Raw genomic sequence first — 22,177 nt, forward strand, 5'->3', positions numbered from 1 at the left:
TTTGAAGACTTGCTCCCTTTCCCCTCATGCGCTAGTGGCCATACTTCTTAGGAAAACACACAATGCCCTTCACAGCCTGAATCCAACTTTTCTCTTCTGCTTTCATCAGTCAACCCATATAACCTACCTTCTGGTCCCACTTGAACTGTTTCACTGTCCCTTGACCCTCCTTGACCTTTCAGGACTTTTTGTGTATTTTGCCTTTGCACAACCTATTCCTTCCGCCTGGCATGCCTTTCCTGACTTTTCTATATGCAAAACTCCTCTGCTCCTTTGAGATCCAGATCACTCCACAGTTCACAGTTGAACCTTGCCTGCCATCCTTCTCTCCTTTTTCACCATATTTGTATCTTTCTCCCTCCCAAGTCACATCATTTATTCTTTCATTTTAAGGGTTTCCTCCTTGTGTTAAAACTTCACTGCTCATATGGATGTCCTGTCCTGACTTCCACAAGGGCAGGGAACATGTTTAATTCCTTTTGCATTCCTGATACTTAGTGCAGGTCCAGTAAACATTATTAAACTTAATACCTGTTCATCGATCACTTATAAGTAGGTAGTACTTTAAGTGCATCACTACATTTAGTTTAATATAATAAATGTAGAAAGTTTTACAGATGAGGAAATTGAGTTTCAGGGAAGTTAGGCCACTTGCCTAGGGACACACAGCTGGTGATCTCAAGGTTTTAGCAGGGTATAGAACTGAATCGGTTTTAATTTCTCACTGATAATGCTATATGACTATCATTAGAATGTCACACAGATGTCAGTGTACTTTTTTGGTGTGGTTTGGCTCTTTTTAAGTAAATCTCTCCACTCTACCTTTTACTAATTATGCAACCTTGAGTAAGTTACCAAACCTCTCTAAACCTCAATTTCCTCATTTTTTTTCAATGGGGAAAATAATACCTAATTTATATGGTTATTGTAAAGATTCAGGGACAACACCTATGTAAGGTTCCCAGCCCCATCCCTGCTCATCCCAGCAATCACTTCTTCCTTCCAGCCATGCATTTCATATTCCTCCATTCACTCACTTAATCCTTACCCTCTGAAAATTGGAAACTATTAAATCTTCTAACAGATGAAGAAATAGGCTTAGAGAAGTAAATAACTTGCCCAAAGTTCCTTTAATCCAAGGAAATGTTTTTCCTAAGATCCCTCAGAACTAAATGAGACCCTCAGATCGATACCTAAGAAGGATCACTCTGCCTGTAGGTGTGAAAACACAACTAGAGGTGTGAAAGAAACTGAGTTTGTGTTTGTTTTCCTTTTTTTCTGACTTCTTTTCCTGGCAACTAAACACTTAACCAGACAGAGAATTCTCTTGAAAACAGAAACTTGGGTGAGCCACTGCATGGGTCTATTAACTTTTCTGCTTCCTGCTGTCTAAATTCTTCGTGTCCTTCAAGTTTCCACCTACTCCACTGAGCCCTCAGACAAGCTTCCCTCTGTCTTTACTAATCCACTTCCTTCTAGCCCCCAAGCAAAGATCTTGGGACCAGCTCCAGCCCAATCAGAAAGGAAGAGGTAGGGGATCCCTGGGTGGCTCAGCGGTTTAGCACCTGCCTTTGGTCCAGGGCGTGATCCTGGAGTCCCGGGATCGAGTCCCACATCAGGCTCCCGGCATGGAGCCTGCTTCTCCCCCCTCCTGTGTCTCTGCCTCTCTCTCTCTCTATGTCTATCATGAATGAATAAATAAATCTTTAAAAAGAAAAAAAAAAGAAAGGAAGAGGTAAATGCTCTCTCAGCCTTAGGATCCAGCGCCCTGGGGGAAGTGTCTTGCTGGATCCATCTTTCCAAAATTCCTAGCTTCTGCAGCTCCCAGCTCTTGTCTGTCTTATTCCATTTGGTTATGCTTTCCCACCTGCTGATGCCTCACTGTGTAGCCAGGGGTTTTAGACTCAAGTGCCTGCAGTGTCCTGGCAGGTAATGAAAATAAATGAGCAAAATAGGCCACTTAGGAAAAGGAGAACCCCACTGGAAGTTGAGCAACCTTTTCTAGATTCACCAGTTGGGAATGTGGGCCCAGTGTTACCGGGTATTCTGTTTTATGTGAATTCTCCAGATTTTTAAAGTATTGGTAACTAATTATAATTTAAGGGGTTTTTTTTTAATCTTTAAAGATTACAGTCTATGTATGTACCATTTTTGGCCTACCAACTTTTAATTTTCAACCTCTATCCCAGACCTATTGCTTCCTAGTTCTTATCTTTATCATTTGGTTGCTAGAGCTTGTTTCAGACCATGACACGACATAGCTGTCTCTGAGCACAAATCTTTCCACCCACAAATCAGTCTTGCTGCTAAGAGTAATCTCATTCTCCCTTGATCTCCCATAATATATGCTCTTATAATGTTTGTTCAGAGGTTTGGTCTAGAATTAGGTTGCAGTCTGGAATCCTGGCTCTGTATCAGCTCTGTGACCTGGTCAAGTTATTTAACATCTCTAAAATTCAGTTTTCACTTGTGGAAAATGGGGGATAATAATATTATCTACCTCCTGGAGTTGTAAGGATTAAATGAAATAATATATAATGTGATATAGTATGCCATAATGCCTGCATGTGGTAAGAAATGTTAGCTATGGTGAAACCTTCTCCCTTAGTAGCTGCTAAATAGGATCTTTATCTGATTGATCTTCATTTTCTCAACACTAAATAAAATTTTATTGAATAAGTGAATAAGCAAATAGTCCCAGATCCCTCTTTTCTAGCGCTGATTCACTATAGCCCCTTCTTTTTTTTTTATTTTTTTTTACTATAGCCCCTTCTTAAACCCCTCCATTTACAGTGATCTCACTCTCCTCTGAACTTCTGTTGTACTAACAGAGGTCAGAGTTCAAAACTGGTGGCCTGAGCCAAGCCAGACCCTCCAGACATTGAGGCATTACATAAAAATCAGGACATTTCACCTTTAAGGCTATCTTTTTTTTTTTTTTTTTTTTTTTTTTTAAGGTTATCTTTCTTACTTCTCTCAAAAAATTAGATTAGGTTGTACTGGACCACACTCCTGCACACAAAACAACAGAGTGGTGACCAGCAGCATTGCTCAACATGGTGCTCATCTGCTTATGTAATGAAGTCTCCACCATTCATGTGCCATGTGGGTATAATGAACTATAGGCCTCTATCGCACTTCTCTTATCTGAGGGCCTCTGTAGGTATTCTTTGCCACTCCTGATTTAGACACTGTCTCTCACCATTAAATTGCTTTTTTTTAACTTGATTTCATCCTGCTTAGCAGAGTAATATAAGTTCACTGTAGATTTAGCAATTTTAAAGAAAAAGCCCTATTTCTGTAATCTCATCAATCTAGAGGTAACCACTGTGACTATTTTGACAGACTTGCTTGCTATGTTATTTCTATGCATTCTTTTCCTTATAATTCCATAGGCTTATGTCTTCTTCGGTCATTAAAAAGTCATCAACACATACACAGATACACACAAGTCATCAACAGCTTCATTTTTAATTTACTTAACCATTCACCTACTATGAAAAATTTAGGTTGATTCTTATTTTTCATTACATTAAATAATGCTATAATAAACATTTTTGTACACAAATCTTTTCCATGTTTCTTATTATTTACCTATATTCTTAAAGGTGAAATTATTACAGAAGAGGAATAATCCTTTTTATAATAAACAAAAGTGGTAGTTTATATATCTTCTAGATTTAGAAGTGCAAATTTGAATATGTTACCCACAATGACTAATAAAGCAAACAAGTCTTTATAAGAGCAGACATTAGCAGGCGTAACGTATTTGAAGTCCAGAAGGCTAAAACAGGGGTTTTCATAGCTTCATGAAGACATACATAATTACCAATTATAGGACAGGATTTTATTTTAACGTTTTTGGCATCATACCTTACATAAAATATGCTTTATGTGGCTTTGTTGCTTGGCTCTCACCTTATTCACCTGCATTGAGCCTGTTCTTCTCTTATCTATAATTAGAGGTTTACTATCGTGACTTCTGAATTTAAATAAGAATCCATTTGCTAAAACTGAATCAGAAAAGGCAGAGCTAAGGAAATTTAACACAATTTAAAATATAGAAAATAATAGGTTTAAAGAAAAGAATGTGAAGACTAAAATATTTTATTTCCACAAGACTTCAAATACACTATGAACTCCCATAAGCCTCATGGCATTGGTAAGTACTCATAACCACATTTTACAGATGAAGGCACCGAATTTCAGGGGGCCCAGTAGCTTCTGCAAGGTAACGCTGCTGGTAAACACAGAACTACTTATTAACTACTTATTATTTGACACCTGCTGGACTTATTCAAAGCTCTGGCATTGATCCAAGACATACTGCCTACAGAGAAATGGAAAGCAGCTACCCTCGTTCTTCTGTGGAACCTTGCAAACTTCACTGTTATTTTTTTTAATCATCATATTTGATATATTTACCTTCAGAAATCATGTTACTCATTCTGGCATATTTCTAATGTGTAGCCAAAGGCCTAGAACAGATGCTGTATGAACTGAAAAAATTACTAAGAACAGAGAAATAGGCAGTTGGCCAGAATGAGTGTTTTTAAGAATTTTTAAGCTTCTTATAGTTGACAAATTGCTTTCCAGAAAAGTTATAGGCATTCATAATCCCACAATCAATAGTATCTAAAATACCATTCTTCTTGTACACATTATTATTATTATTATTATTATTATTATTATTATTTTAGAGAGAAAGAGAGAGTGAACAGGAAAAGGGCAGAGGGAGAGAGAGAATCCTAGGTGTGGAGCCCGATGCAGGGCTTGATCTCATGACCCTGAGATCATGCCCTGAGCCAAAATCAAGAGTCAACACTTAACCAACTGAGCCACCTCACTAACATTATTATATCCACCCCTACAAAATATAAATTGTTCATTGATAACTAAAAATACCTCATTGGTGTTTACATTGGCATTTCTTTAATATTTAGTGAAGATGAACATTTTGGGTTTCTTTAAATTGCCTTTTTAAATTGTTTTTAATTTTAATTCAAGTATTGTTAACATACATGCTCTATTAGTTCAAGTATACAATATAGTGATTCAACAATTCTATACATTACTTAGTGCTCATCATGATAAGTGTAAGTGTACTGTTTAATTCCCATCCCTGTTTCACTCATCCCCCCTTCTGTCTCCTCTCTTGTAACCATCAGCTTATTCTCTGTAATTAAGAATCTGTTCCTTGTGGGATGCCTGGGTGGCTCAGCGGTTTAGCGCCTGTCTTTGGCCCAGGGCCTGATCCTGGAGTCCCAGGATTGAGTCCCACATTGGGCTCCCTGCGTGGAGCCTGCTTCTCCCTCTGCCTGTGTCTCTGCCTCTCTCTCTCTCTCTCTCTCTCTGTGTGTCTCTCATGAATAAATAAATAAAATCTTAAAAAAAAAAAAAGAATCTGTTTCTTGGTTTGTCTCTCTCTCTTTTTTCCCTCTACTCATTTGTGTTTTTCTTCAATTTCATGTAAAATGAAATTATATGGTATTTGTCTTTTTCTGATTTACTTCGCTTAGCATTCTACTCTCTAGCTCCATCCATGTTCTTGCAAATGGCAAGATTTAATTCTTATTTATGGTTGAGTAATATTACATTGTGTCTGTGTATGTGTGTTTGTGTTCAGCTGCTTCCGTTACAAATAATGCTGCAATAAATATAAGGTTGCATGTATCCTTTTGAATTAGTGTTTTTGTATTTTGGAGGTAAATACCCTAAGGAGTGCAATTACTGGATCATAGAAAGGTTCTATTTTTAACTTTTTGAGGAACCTCCATACTGTTTCCCACAGTGGCTGTACCAGTTTGCATTCCCACTACACAGTGCACAAAGGTTCCTTTGTCTCCGCATTTTTGCTAACAACTTGTTTCTTGTGTTTTTGATTGTAGCAATTCTGATAGATATGAGGTGATATCTCATTGTAGTTTTGATTTGCCTTTCCTTGATAAAGAGTGATGTTGAGCATCTTTTCATGCATCTATTGGTTATTTGTATGTCCTTGGAGAAATGTCTGTTCATGTGATCTGCCCATTTGTTAATTGGATTATTTGTTTTTTGGGTGTTGAGTTGTATCTTTAAATTAATTTTTAAATGCTTTATTTTGAAATAATTTAAGAGGCAAAAAAAGTAGAAAAAATGTGTAAGGAGGTCTTGTGTACCCTTCACCCACTTTCTCCCAACAGTAACGTCTTGTATTATTGTGGTACAACAGTTAAAACCAGGAGATGGACATTGGTATAATTCACAGAGCTTATTTAGATCTGACCAGTTTTATGTGCATTCATCTGTGTGTGTGTGTGTGTGTGTGTGTGTGTGTAGTTCTATGCAATTTTATCACATGCGTGAATTCATGTAACGGTGAGGAAATATTCCATCACCACAAAGTTCCCTTGTGCTAACTCTAGGCAGCTACATACCTCCTCCTTTCTCCACGACCCATGGTTAAACCATCGATCTGCTTTCTTGTCTTTATGTTACGTCAAGAATGACATATAAATGGAATCATATGATATGTAACATTTTGGGATTGGCATTTTCACTTAGCTTAATTCTCTGGAGATTCATCCAAGTTCTTGTGTATATCAATAGTTCTTTCCTTTTATTGCTGAATATTATTCCACAGTATATATGTACCACAGTTTGTTTAACCATTCACTTAATGAAGGACATTTTTCCCTCTGTTTTTGAATATTATGAATAAATCTGGTATGAATATTCATGTTTTGGTTTTCGTGTGAACATAGGTTTTTCATTTCTCTGAAATAAGTGTCCAAGACTGCAACTGCTGGGTCATATGATAAGTATATGTTTAGTTTTGTAAGAAACTGTCAAACTGTTTTCCAGAGTGGCTATACCATTTTACACACCCAACAGCAAAATATGAGTGATCCAGTTTGTCTGCTTTCTGCAAGCATTTGATGTTAGCATTATTTTTTCTAGCCATTCTAACAGGTGTGTAGTGATAGCTCACTGTGGGTTTAATTTTCATTCTCATAATAGCTAATGATGTTGAACATCCTTTCGTGTGCTTACTTGTCATCTGTATATATCTTCTTTGAGAAAATGTCTCTGTATATCTTTTGCCCATTTTTGAATTGTCTGTTTACTATTTAATTTGATAAATGAAAATATTTCATTGGATCTTGAATTGGCATTTCCTTAATACCTAGTGAAAAGGACCATTTTTTTGTCATTTACATTTATTTTTAAGCATTGCTTAATTACTAACTACATTGCATTGCTTTTGTCATTTTATAATTGTTGGTCACTCTTCCTATTTACGCTATTCTACACAGTTCCTTAAAATGATCAGGTTCTGGATAAAAATTTATTGTTCTCTTGGCTGAAAAGAGTTGTAAGACGAGGATGATGATCTAGGTTTATCTTTTGGGTAGTTATTTTTTCATGTTTTATCCCATGGTTAGTTTCTGGTTGATATTGACTAATTGGTTTACTTAACTAACTATTCATTCCTTTTTATTTTTATTAGATCTTTTAGTATAGTCAAAGTGGATTAATTTGATCTCCTATAATATAAAACTGTGACATTTGGATTGTTTGGCAGATAATATCCCTGAGACTACAGAAAGCAAATTTTAGACTTATTTTGACTTCAAAACTTTCTAAGAAAATGCTTCAATACTTATTTATTCTAATTCTACTACATTTTTCTGTTTAAATTATGAGTGAGCCCCAAAATTCCACTTGCATTTGTTTTCTTCTTTATTACATCACCAGATTCACCACAGTCTTCATCTCTGAGAAGTCTCAAATAACAACTTCTTTACAGCTTTACAAAACAGAATGGAACCTGTGTCAGTTCTAAAAATCTAATTTGTAAAATGATAGCCTCAGAAATTCTTTTCTCCCTGAAAACCTCCCCAAACCAGTTTGGTAGGAAAAAAACACTATCTGCACACACACATACACACACACACACACACACACACACACACACACACACACCGGGTTTAGCAATTAGAGGAGGGAAAACTCCAGGTCTGGCTGACTGGACTCTAGGTTGTTTCCGTGTAGCTGTTGTGGACAGCAGAGGTGAGTTAGGTCCAGAGAGATCTGTCATCGCCAGATGTTTGCAGGAATGCTTCATGTACTGCCTCTGTATTCTCAGCTCGCTATGATTTGCTCCCTCTACTCATCCGGGAGATCTCTGCAGAGGTCACCAAAGGCCTCTGGACTGATATTTTCCATCTTCCTACTTTACCTTTCTGCAGAATTTGACACTGTGACCACCCTCTGCTTTGTGAAATATTTTCCTTCTCTTAGCTTCAGTGACATAATGCTTTTTCTTCCCTCCCCTAAACACTTAGGCCCAGTTTTTTTCTCTGGCTGCATGCACTTTTCTCACCAAGATATTATACACACTCACCGAGTGTATTAGTTTGCTAGGGTTATAGTAACAAAGTACCATGAACTGCGGCTTAAACAACAGAAGTTTTTTGTGTCACAGTTCTGGAAGCCAGAAGTCCTAAATGAAGGTGTCAGCAGCTCTTGTTCCTTCTGAGGGCTGCGAGGGATGGCTCTGTTCCAGGCCTCTCTCCTTGGCTTGTGAATGGTCTTCTCCAAGGCTCTTCACAGTGTCTTCTCTCTCTATGCATGTTTCTCTAAGTTTTCTTCACCAGCACACCTATCATCTTCGATTAGGGCCCACTAGTGACCTCATTTTGACTTGAGAGTCACTGTAAAGATTCTATCTCCAAATACAGCCACATTCTGAGGTACTGAGGTTAAGATTGCAACATATCGATTTTGGCGGGACACAATTCAACCATTAACACTTAGTCCTTAGACTAATTGTTTTCTGTTGTATCTCATGTGTTCATTGTAAAAGTTTGGTAAAACAGTTTGTCTTCCCCTGGCCAAGTCCTTTTCTTGCTTGCACCTATCTCTTCCCTTGGTTTCTATGACATCACTTTTCTCCTGCTTTGCTCCATCTCTCTAGTTCCTCTGTGATGTCTATTGTGGACTCTTCATCTTCATCTCCTTCCTTAAACGTCAAGGTTTTCCAGGTTCCATCCTTGGCTTCTTCTCACTCCATAATCCTCTCTCCCCAGTGATCATACCCACAATGAGAATTTCAGCTTTTAGCGGTACTGATGCTGAATACTGCCAATATCTATTCCAGTCTATACCTCTTTTTTGAGCTTTGGACCTGTACATTCACTTGACTACTTGGGCATCACCATCCAGCAGCTCCACAGGATCTCAAATGCTGCATGTTCAAAAATGAACTCACCTTTAGTCCTCTCTGTCCCCTGGCTCAAATCCAATCCACTTCCTATATCCTTCATTTTATGAAGGATGCACTGTGTGCTTAGATTTCTCCTTCCAAGCTCCACATCTTTCAGAAACCAAATCCTGTCAATCCTTGTGCTTAAGTATCTTCTAAATGTATCCTTTCCTTTCTTAATCCCCAATAACTGCCCTGGTTTCATGTCCTCAACACCTCTCCTTGGATTATTCCAATAATTTCCTAAACGAATTCCTTGTCACCAGAATCAGTCCTGCACTCTGCTGCCAGAAGAATCTTTTAAAGCAACTTTATCAGATCTCTGCTTGTTTATTAGTCTTCAAACTTAGGCTGCAACTTTATGATAATCACAGCTGGATGCCCAGGCTCTGGATGGTCTGGCCCCTCCTAGTTTCTACCTCATTTTCTGTTATTACTATCTGTCAGGCATCTTCTCACAGCTATACTTGCAGTTCCCCCATCTGTCTATTTAATCACCCAGACCTTGGGTCTTTAAACCATGTTGACCCTCTCATGAAATCCATAGCTAGTGGTCTGTAAAAGCCTCAGCAGATCTCTGAGCCATCCCTTCTGCACCATCTCTTATCCAGGCTTCACCCCTGCACCTAAACTGACTCTCTGCTTTCTTAGCTTCTCTTCCTTTCCAGTACTTGGCTTCTCATTGTGATCAGAGTCACTCCCTGGAAGTGGTTGGCCTTGTCCTCAGACTCTGTCTATTTCTGGTCAACATCACTGGGGGCCAGCCTGTCTTAACAGATTCAGAGGGTATTACACACTTCTGTTGGGAAAAAAAAAAACTTCCTGAATTCTAGTCCTAGCACTGGCATCAAGTAATTGTGTAATCTCGGATGAATCACTTCCCCTCTATTAATCCTAATAGTAAAACAACTAATGATAATTACTGATTACTTATCAGAGCAAGATTCTAAGCACTTTACATGGGTTATCTCTCACAACCACCTTAGGACTTGTGACCTCATTGTACAGTTTCTTAACTGAGGATCAATTTTAAGCAACTTGCCCAAGGTCACACAGACAAAAAGCAGGAGAAGCTAGGATTCCAGCATCAGCACTCTGGTTCCAAAGCATGGCCACTTAACCACTGCTCTCTTCTTCCTCCCAATATGCAGCTCTCTCTAGAGCCATGGCATCACAGCTGTAAAATATGGAAGTGAGTGCTCTGATCTTTCCACATAGAACATTCTATGAAAACAGGCCTATTAGTATCTAGTGAGTATATTCTGAAGAGGAGTCAAGAGAAGAAAAAATTAAACACAAAGGGCCAGAACTCTAAAAGTGGAATTCCACAAATTATGAGTTATCACATAGTACTAGACAGTTATCTGCTTTTCTGAGAGAAGCCAAATATTGATTTCCTTTTTGTAATTATCTAGTTTTATTTTTCTGCCTGCAGATGTAATCCAAGTTCAAAAGTATAACGTAGAAAATAAAAATCACCTGTATTTGTGATTAACATTGTGTGTGTACAGGTTTCATGTATAAAAGTAGTAGCACTGTATATTCTGCTTTTTTTTCTTTAGCTAAAGACATTAAAATTGTTCTACAATAGAATTTTTAATGATTTCATGATATTCCATTATGGATGTTCCATAATTAACCAATTACCTATTTTAAGACATTTAAGTTGTTGCAAAGATTTTCACTATCAGAAACAATAAGAAAAATATTTGTGTCTCTAAAATTTTACAAATATATGATTATGTCTTTACAAGAAATTTCTAAAAGTTGAACTTCTTGGTTAAAGAGCATATACACTTTTAAAGGCTTTTGATTTGTAACACCAAATTTTTGTCCAGAAAGATTATATTACCATTAGCAAGTAATAAGGGTATAGATGTTCTTCCCTCCTTAGAAACATTCTACTTTTTAAAAAGAAATCTGCCATTTTGATAAAGAAAAATAATATTTCACTGTTTTAATTAGCATTTCTTTTATTTCTGATGAGATTAAACATTATTTATTGGTCATTTATATTTTAAAATTTTCTGCTCATTATCAAATTTCAGGCACTGTGAAAGAGTGAATCTTAAGAACAATATAGACAGTGGCCTGTTTCTAAAGATGTTAGGCAATGTTAACATAATTAAATGGTGTCACTTCTATAGTTCCACAAAAATGATAAATTCTGAATTTTTTCATACATGTGTAATATTTCAAAACTCTACTGAAAGGAAAATGACTCTTTACTTGGAAATTAAATTCTAATCTTCTGAAATAAAATCAGCAAAGCTGTTTCCCTAATCAGTAAGCACTGCATAGATGAGGGTTATGTAGATTTTCAAAGAAGAGTAATAAATAATAACTGATCCTGCCTGCCCCTATCTAAGAGGAGGGTGGATGTGACTGCTTCTATTAAGTCATAGCTATGGAGGTGTGCCACGCAGCGAGAAACCTTGTGGTACAGAGTAAAGCAGCAAGAAAGATTGTAGCTTCACTCCTTATGAGCAGTGTGACCCTACCAAGTTATTTAGGTTCTTTAAACCACCGTGATCTTATCTATAAAACAGAATGGGATTATCTCTCCGAGAGTCATTGTGAAGATTAAAATCCAGTGACATAATATGAATAACGTTATGTACATCATGTTTGTTCAATCCTGGGAAGCTAATTGAATTAGTACTTTACTTCTTTCTTCCACCTAACTCTCCTCAGAATCTCTCATGGCCTGTTTGTGACTCATTTACTACATTCTGCATTTTCTTCTTACACCTCATCTTCCTTTTCCTTTCCCTTGGCCTCTCTCCTTCTACCTTCTCTATCTCATTCCTCTGCCCCCAGGCCAACCTGACCAATCTTTTGTGTATACAAAATTTACTCTCTAGCCTTTGTAATGCTTATACAGATGTGTATAATTTTTTTCTGATTCTTAAAATCAACAAGTGCAACATTAAAGTATTTGAAAAAAAGTTTAAAAAACAAAATCAATCACTTCAAAAACCCCCAATATCCAGTAAACTTTTTGGTATCTCAAATAATTCTTAACTTTGAGTGGCAGTCAAGTGTCTTGGTAGAAATATGTTTTAAAAGATCCCCAGCCTTGGAGCTATAGGATCAACCTAGAGTGGTTGCTCTCAGATGGGGAGAATGGCTTCTAGGACTTCATCTGATTTTTCACAGCATAGATTGTTTTTTATCCCAGGTGTTCCTGCTCTTGAATTGTGCATAACTATACCCTTAACATATTAGCATTCTTGAACAGAAAGGACAGAAAACAGAGCACCATCCTCACCGTCAGTCTGCTGCTGAGGTAACTTAACTCTTAATTGCCTTTCAAAGAAAAATAAGAATGATCACTCACCATCTGAGATACATCTTGGCTGCATCTGCTGTTGTGCTAATGTCTGGGAATGACTCTTGTCTCTGTACTAGTCTGTGTTACAGTGGAAGGAGGAGCAACCCCTTCTACGCCTGTGAAAGCCTTCCTCTCAATGACTGTATATCCTGTAACTTTCTTCAATAAAGGCTGTTCCTCTTTTTTCTACAGATTTTGCCAACACTTGTGGAAGAAATTTAACCCTTTCCTTGCACTTGAATTCACTGATCTGCATCTAAATATATTTTTAAAAATAATTCGGTGGCTTGAGTTCCAGACCTGACATTAAGATGAGGCTGACTAAAATTTCCCCTCTTGAAATTCCCTCAAAAAACCTAGAAAATAAAATAATTAAAAAAAAAAACCTCTCTGCATTTATAAATAGAATAAAGAATATCCTACAGTTTTGGTAAGACAATAAAAAGTATAATTTATTATGGATGTGGATTAGGAGTGAGTAGCCTCCTCCTACTGATTTCCACCACAGAGATAATAGAGGATTCACTGAACTTTGGGGGCAAGGGAAAGTCCTGTGAGAGCTGCACAACCGAGGAGGTCAAACAAAAACTACTGCTTTTATTATTTCATTCTTACTATAGACAAAAATTAAATTGGTCAAAGAGAAGTTTCCTGAAATAGAGGTCTGGGGGGGAAAAAGCAGTATCCTGAAATTAAGAGATATACTTGAGAGAGAAACATAAAATTCATCAAGTAGAAACTATTTTCAGAAGAAAATAAATGTCCACATGTGAACTGAAAGGACATTTTGAACGATTTCAAAGGATTCAGATTGTCAAAAAACCTTTAAGAAAATGGATTTTCCTCCAGATAAATCATGATGAGCATTTAAAGTTACAAAGATATTGAAAGCTAAAAGCAAAATGAAAAAGTAGGATGTCTACAGAGAAAGATAAAACCGCTCAACCTCTTACTAAATCCTGTAAAAAAAAAACCCCACAAAACAATATCTATAGAGTTTTGAGGTAGCATTCTTTACCTAGAGAATATACCAATTAAGTATGAAGATCAATAGAAATGTATTATCAAGCAGACAGAACAACAACAAAAATACTGCTACAAAGATAACCTTCCTAAATAAATTACTTGAATATGTGTTCCAGAATAGTAAGAAATGAATTAATATCGAAAGCACAAGGATACAGAAGCTATTGTCTTGATTGCCTAGCTCCAAAAAAAGGAGAAAAGAGAAAAATGAAAGGGGAGGAAGGGCACAGTGAAAGCAAGTGCTAAGGTGGAAGTTTATAGATGTAAACACTTACTTTAAAAATTAAGAAAGATCTCCATAAAAAAAAATCTTAAATCAACAACTTAACTTTACAACTTAAGGAACTAGAAAAAGAACAAGCCAAACCCGGGATCCCTGGGTGGTGCAGCGGTTTGGCGCCTGCCTTTGGCCCAGGGCGCGATCCTGGAGACCCGGGATCGAATCCCACGTCAGGCTCTCGGTGCATGGAGCCTGCTTCTCCCTCTGCCTGTGTCTCTGCCTCTCTCTCTCTCTCTCTCTCTGTGTGACTGTCATAAATAAATAAAAAAAAAAAAAGAACAAGCCAAACCCAAAGATACCAGAAGGAAGGAAATTGTAAAGATTGAAACAGAGATAAATGAAATAGAGAATAAAAAAGCAGTAGAGAAAATCAATGAATTCCAAAGTTGGTTCTTCAGAAAAATAAAACATATTAACAAAACTTCAGCAGCAAATAAATTAAGAAAATAAGAGAGAAGCCTCAAATTACTAACTTAGAAGTGATCAATGGTTCAAAGAAATCAAAAGGAAAATCAAAATAGATTCTTGAGGCAGCAAAAATGAAAACACAAATTACAAAAACTTATGGGATGTAGCAAAAGCAGTTCTAAAAGGGAAGTTCATAGAAATAAATGCCTACATTAAGAAAAAAGTAAGATCTCAAATAAACAATCTAACTTTGCACCACTAGGACCTAGAAAAAACAAACTAACCCAAAAGTCAACAGAAGAAAGGAAAAAATAAAGACTGAAGCAGAAGTAAATGAAATAGACACTAGAAAGACAATGAAAAGACCATAAAAACTAATAGATGATTTTATTTTTTTAAAGATTTTATTTATTTATTTATTTCAGAGAGAGAGAGAGAAAGAGAGCATGAGCAGGGGGAGGGGCAGAGGGAGAAGGAGACTCCCTGCTGAGCTGGGAGCCCAAGGTGGGGCTCAGTCCCAGGACCCTGAGATCATGACCTGAGGTGAAGGCAGCTACTTAACTGACTGAACCACCCAGGCACCCTAATAGTTGGTTTCAAAATGATAAATGACATTGACAAGCCTTTAACTAGATTAAGAACAAGAAGAAAAGATTCAAATCAATAAAATTATAAATGAAAGAAGAAACATTACAATTGATACCACAATAATACAAAAGATAGAAAGAGAATATGATGGACAATTACATGCCAATAAGACAGGCACATGAAAAGGACCTCAACATTACTAATCATCAGGGAAATGCAAATCTAAACCACACTGAGATACCACTTTACACCTGTTAGAATGGTTAGAATCAAAACAACAAAAAATATTAAGTGTTGGTGGGATGTGTAGAAAAATGAATCCTTGTGCACTGTTGGTAGGAATATAAATTGGTGCAGCCACCGTGGAAAATAGTATGGTGGTTCCTCAAAAAATTAAAAATAGAAATACCATATAATTCAGTAATTCCACTACCAGGTAGTTACACAAAAAAAGGAAAACATTAATTTGAAAAGATCTATGCATTCCTATGTTTATTGAAGTATTATTTATAATAGCTAAGATATGGAAGCAACCCAAGGGTCAATCCATAGGTGAATGGATGAAGAAAATACAGTATATGGGGATCGCTAAACCACTGGGTGGCCCAGTGGTTTAGCACCTGCCTTCGGCCCAGGGCATGATCCTGGAGTCCCTGGATTGAGTCCCACATCAGGCTCCCTGCATGGAGCCTGCTTCTCCTTCTGCCTGTGTCTCTGCCTCTCTCTCTCTCTCTCTCTCTCTCTCTGTCTCTCATGAATAAATAAATAAAATCTTTTAAAAAATACAGTATATATGCACACTGGAATATTACTCAGCCATAAAAAGGGATGAGATCTTTGCATTTGTAACAACATGAATGGACCTAGAGGATGTTATACTAAGTGAAATAAGTCAGACAGAGAAATACAAATACCATATGATTTCATTTATATGTGGAATCTTAAAAAACAAGACAAATGAATAAACCAACAAAAAGCAGAAACAGATCCATAAATACAGAGAACAAATTGATGGTTGCCTCAGGTGACGGTAGTGGAGGGATGGGTAAAATAGATAAAGGAGAGTGGGAGATACAGCCTTCTAGTTATGGAATAAATAAGTCACAGGAATAAAAGGTACAGGTTAGGGAATATAGTCAATGGTATTATAATAATGTTCTATGGTGATAGATGAGAGCTACATTTCTGGTGAGCATAGAATGACATATAAACTTGTCAAATCACTATGTCATACACCTGAAACTAAAGCAACATTGTGTGTCAACTACACTTCAATTAAAAATGAATAAATAGATAGAATTGGCAAAAATACTACACACCAACAAATTGGGTAACTTAGAAGAAATGGATAAAATCCTAGAAACATATAACCTGACAAGACTGAATTACAAAGAATAGAAAATCTGAGATCGATAATGAATTAGGAGATTGAAGCAGTAATCAAAAACTACAACCAAGAAAATGCCCAGCACCTGACAGTTTCACAGGTGAATTCTATCAAACATTTAAAAAGAAATATTGCCAATCCTCCTCAAACTCTTCCAAAAACCTGAAGAGTAGGAAACAATTCCAAACTCATTTTACAAGACCAGGTTTACTGTCATTACAAAGCTAGATAAGGGCACTATCATAAAAAAGAAAATTATAAGCAAATACTCCTGATGAACATCAATGCAAAAATTATTTTCTAAAAACAATTTTATTATTTATTTATTTGAGAGAGGGAGAGAGAGTATGAGAGAGGGAAAGAGAGAGAGCACAAATAGAGAAAAGGGGTAGAGGGAGAAGCAGACTCTTCCCTGTGGAGCAGGGAGCCTGACGTGGGACTTGATCCAGGACCTTGGGATCATGACATGAGCTGAAGGCAGATGCTTAACCAACTGAGACACCCAGGTGCCCAGATGCAAAAATTCTTTAAAAATACTAGCAAACCGACTTCAGCAGTACATTAAAAAGACCATACGCCATGATTGGGTAGGATTTATCGCTGGGTTTTGAGGATGATACAACATATGCAAATCAATAAACATGATATACCACATTAACAGAGTGAAGAGTAAATATCATATAATTATCTTAATAGCAAAGCAGAAAAAGCATTTGACAAAATTTAACCTCCTTTCTTGATTAAAAAAAAAATACTCTTGACAAATTGGTGCAGAAGAAATGTACCTCAACATAATAAAGGCCATATATGACAAGCCCATAGCTAACATCGTGCCCAATGGTAAAAAGCTGAAACCTTTTTCCCTATGATCAGGAATAAGATAAAGATGCTAATTCTCACTGAAATCCTAAAATTTGTATGGAACCACCAAAAACTTAGCCAAAGCTATCTTGAGAAAGAAAAACAAAGAGGGAAACATCACACTTTCCAATTTCAAAGCAAATTACTGGCTTCTTGCATAGCTTCTGGGAGAAAAAGTCCACTATAATCTTGTACCTTTTCTTTAGTAGGTAATCTTTTTTTTCTCTGAGTATTTTCAAGACTTTTTCTTTGCTTTTGGTTTCCAGCAGTTTGATTTTGGTATAGACTGAATTGTGTCCAAAATTCAAATGCTGAAGTCCTAATCCCAATTACCTCAGAATGTGACTATATTTGGAGATATGGGCGGTAAAGGGGTGATTCAGTTAAAACGAGGCCATTATGGGGGCCCTTAATCTGATCTCACTGGCATCCTTATGAAAAGAGGAAGTTTGGACACACAAAAAAGACACCATGGATGATATCCATGGACAGAGGGAAGACCATGTGAACATACAGCAAACAGGTGGCCATATGTAAGGCAAGAGGAGATACCTCAGAAGAAACTAACCCTGCCAGCCCTTGATCTTGAACTCGCAGCATTCAAAACTGTGAGAAATAACTTTATGTTATTTTAGCCACCCAGTCTATAATATTTTGTTATGGTAGCCCTAGGAAACTAATACAAATACGATATGTCTAGGAGTGAGCTTTGTTTTATTTTGTTTTCTTTTTTAGTATTTTCCCTTCATAGTGTTTTCTGAGCTTAGATCTATGATTTGAGATGTGGCACTAATTTTAGAGAATCCACGGCCATTATTTTCTCATATATTCTCATATATTTCTTCTATCTCATACTTTCTCTCAGCTCCTGAGATTCCAGTTACACGTATATAACATTTGATATTTTCCTTCAGCTCTTGGTTGCTCTGTTCTGTTTATTTTTTCTGCATTCTAGTTTTTTCCTCTTGCTTATCAGTTTATATGATAAGTTTATATGACTATATTGTCAAGTTCCATAATTTTTTCTTCTATTGTATCAGGGCCTGGTTAAGGCATTTTTCATCTCCATTACTACTTTTTTTTTATTTCTAGCATTTTCATGTGATTCTTTTGTTTATACTTTACATTTCTCTGCTGAAATATCTGTCTGATCCTATCTGTTGTCTACCTTTTCCATTAGATCTTTTAACATATTAATTATTTTAAATTCCCTGTAAGATAGTTCCAACATACATCATATTTGTGTCTGGTTTTAATGATCATTTTGTCTCTTCAGATTTTGATTTTTCTTGCCATTTTGAATTCCTCTGCTGTAGATTGAATTGTATCCTCCCACAAATTCATATGTTGAGGCTTTCACCCCCATTGTGATGGTTTTTGGAGATGAGGCCTTTGACAGGTATTTAAGTTTAGATGAGGTCATGAGGATGGGGATTTCATGATGGGATCAGTGCTCATATAAGATGAGATAGCAGGGAGCTTGCTCTCTTTCTGTCTCCACCATCTGAGCACACGTTGAGAAGGCAATCATCTAAAACCCACAAAGAATTCTTTTTTTCTTTTAAAGATTTTATTTATTTATTCATGAGAGACACAGGCAAAGAGTAATGCAGGTTCCATGCATGGAGCCCAATGTGGGACTCAATCCTGGGACCCCAAGATCACACCCTGGGCCGAAGGTAGACACTCAACCGCTGAGCCACTCAGGCGACTCCCCACAATGAATTCTTAACAGAACCCAGCCAGGCTGGCACCCTGATCTTGGACTTCTCAGCCTCCAGAAATGTGAGAAATAAATTTCTGCTGCTTAAACCACCCAGTCTATAGTATTTTGTTATGACAGCTTGAGCAGACTAAGATAGCCTCATGATTTTTTGTTCAAAGTCAGATGTGTTATACAAGATAATAGATACTGAGGTATACATGTTCTGTGCTTAGAGATAAGCCTGCCTTTCCTTTTGCTAGGACTTCGTGATGGAGATTTGTGTTGTTTGTCTGGAGTTGACTTGGGTTGGAAGTTCAGTGTTGCGATGGTTAAACTCAGTGATTAAGTTCACAGGCTTCAAATTTCTCTAGCAATACCTCGTGTGGTCTGTTTGTCAGTGTTTCTCTCATTGTCTGCTCTACACTTGGCTTTACACTTACACTTGTCTTTCTGCTTTTTTTTTTTTTTTTGAGTCTTCCCTTTGAACTGCTTCCCCAAAATAATCTGTCCTTGCAGCTCTCCTAGGTGTATTCCATTCTTATTTTTACTCAGTGTTTATTAGAGTGGTTATGGGGTTGAAGGGGTTGGGCAAGGTCTAGTTCTCTGATGTTCTAATTGCTTCAGTTTTCATCAGACGTTGTGAAACTTCACTAGTGTTCTTGCCTTCCGCTGGACCTCGTGCCGGGCCAGAACCTATTCTTGACTTTCTCCAAGGGGAACATTTATTCTGTTTTCCTCCCCCAGTATCAATTGGCTCCCACCAGTGCCCTAATGATACATTTTTTGTTTCCATTATCCCTGCAGATTAAGCCTTTTGTTTTACAGACGAGATAGAATAGGTGGTTTCGAGCAGAGTGTTGGCGATAATTTCTAGTCCCCCTCATCCAGCCAACCCTGTAAGGAAAATGTCCTCAGAGTTTTCTCCAATTTTCCTTGTTAGCTCCTGGTGAGGTTCCCACAGGAAACCCTTCAACAAAGTACTAACCCCCCGGGGCTTCACCATATCATACTGGCCCACACTCAGCCTTTAGAAATTTATTTTAGTTTTCCAGCTGTTCTTGTTACTGGCTTATATGGCATCAGGAGGCATCTGACCCAGATAATGAAATGCTCTGATTCTGTTTTTCTATTAAAGGAGCTTGTCTCTCCCTAATGTTGTGTTACATTTTTGCCCTGCGGTAGCAATTTTCTTAAGAGTTCAAGAATCTTTATTAGTTTTGGACTTTGTTCCCCATTTTCTTGTTGTAAGGGTGGGAACAACTCTCTTCACAGCTCTCTATTCTTGGTGAAACCAGTATAGAGAGAATATATATATTTCTTCATATATTTCATACAATTTCTGGGACTCAACCAAAATAACCAGACACATCATTTTGCTGAATACAAGGTCAATATACAAAATCAACCAAATGTCTATACACCAGCCATAAACAATAGAAAATACAATTTTTAAAATGATTTTCAAATTGATATAATTTACCATCAAATTAAATCAATATCTCCAAATAAGCCTCATGAAGATATATGATATTTTTACCCTAAAAAACTTTTAAAAATATTAAGAGAAATTGCAGAATATGAAAACAAATAGTGATATATACTAAGTTCATAAATTAGAAAGCTCACAAATATATAAATGGCAATTCCTCCCCAACTGATCTATTGACATAAGGCAATCCCAGTTAAGATCATAGTAGATTTCTGTGTAAATTAACAAGTTGATTCTAAAATGTGTGTGGAAATGCAAAGGGCTGAGAATAGTCAAGTCATTCTTGAAGAAGAAAATGAAATGAAAGGACTTGCTCTAGTAGATATGAAGGTCTCTTATGAGGCTATAATAATTTAAAAAGTGTGGTATTGGCACAACGGTAGGCAAACAAATAGAAAGACCAACCAACGAAAGAAAATAGAGAGTCCAGAATCAGATGTATAGACACTTTGCTTTTAGAAAAACTGACATTGTTGAGCAGAAGGGAAAGGATTTCTTTCTTTCTTTTTTCTTTCTTTCTTTCTTTCTTTCTTTCTTTCTTTCTTTCTTTCTTTCTTTCTTTCTTTCTTTCTTTCTTTCTTTCCTTCTTCCTTTCTTCCTTCCTCCCTTTCTCTCTTAGTTTCTTTTTTAGTATATGGGCTGCTAAAGCAAACACAAGAATTAACTTTCAATAATTAGGCTTGGTCAATTGGATATCTGTATGAGAAAAAAAGAAGGGGGTTCCTGGCTGGCTTAGTCAGTAGAGCATGCGACTCTTGATCTCAGGGTCATGAGTTCAAGCCCCATGTTGAGTAAGGAGCCTACTTAAAAAGAAAGAGAAAAATGGAACTCTCTACTTCATATGTCAGTTATATGTGGATTGTAGATCTAAATGTAAAAAGCAAAATATAATGCTCCTAGGAGATGACAGAGGAGAATATCTTCATGACCTTATTTCTTAAATAATTCATTGAAATCTTAAAGATATTAAAAGATTGATACGTTTCTCCAAAATAAATAATAAAAACATCTGTTCATCAAGCAACATCATTTGGAGAGCAAAAAGGCAAGTCACAAACTGGGAGAAGATATTTTTAACCCCTGTAACCACAGAAAGGATCATATCCAGAATACAATAAGAAACTCCTATAAATCAAGAAAGCAATAGAAAACTGAATAGAAAAAAATAAGCAAAAGATTCTACCAAAGACAAAAAAAGGATATCCAAAAGTACTGAAGGCTGATAAACACAAAAAAAAGTGCTCAACTTCATTAGTCATCAGGGAAATGCAAATTAAACCACAATGCAATACCATTAACACCCACTAGTAAAGCCGTAATTGAAGACTGTCAATCCCAAATATAGCCAAGGATGTGGAACATTAAAGCTTTCTCTTTTTTTTTAAAGATTTTATTTATTCATGAGAGAGAGAGAGAGCGAGAGAGCAGAGACATAAGCAGAGGGAGCCTGATATGGGACTGGGGCCTGGGACTCGATCCCGGACTCCAGGATCACACTCTGAGCTGAAGGCAGATGCTTAACTGCTGAGCCACCCAGGCATCCCCAAAGCTTTCACTCATTAGTGGTATGTAGGTAAATTTGGAAGAACCTAAAGTTGAACATATGCTTACTATATTGATAATCTCTTGCTGCATAACAGCAATATTGTTTTAGTGGTTTAAAAAAACAAACATATTTTATCTCTTGTTGTGTCTCAGAAATTTGACAGTAGCTTAGCTATGTGGGTTTTGGCTCAGGGTCTCTCATGAGTTTACAGTCAAAATGTTAGCACTTCTGAAGACTTGACTGCAGCTAGAAAATTCCTTCCAAGATGGTTCACTCAGATGACTATCGTCCAGAAGCCTTAGTTCC

General features: G+C 36.8%; 1 protein-coding gene across 7 annotated transcripts in view; it reads right to left on the reverse strand.

The window, feature by feature from the left end:
• The window catches only part of CD86 (CD86 molecule), a 90,389-nt gene that overhangs the window by 49,958 nt on the left and 18,254 nt on the right, over positions 1-22,177 (reverse strand). For 2 of the 7 annotated variants that reach the window (XM_072812280.1, XM_072812279.1), the window contains exon 1: positions 12,588-12,741. The exons of 4 other annotated variants lie outside the window; for them this stretch is intronic. In XM_072812280.1, coding sequence (XP_072668381.1) covers positions 12,588-12,601 — 14 coding nt within the window. In that variant the 5' untranslated portion in view covers positions 12,602-12,741. Of the gene's footprint in view, positions 1-12,587; positions 12,742-22,177 lie in introns of those variants that run through there. One more of the 7 variants, XM_072812281.1, reaches the window with a different exon arrangement.

This window comes from Canis lupus, chromosome 35, assembly GCF_048164855.1.
Source record: "Canis lupus baileyi chromosome 35, mCanLup2.hap1, whole genome shotgun sequence".
NCBI lineage: Eukaryota > Metazoa > Chordata > Mammalia > Carnivora > Canidae > Canis > Canis lupus.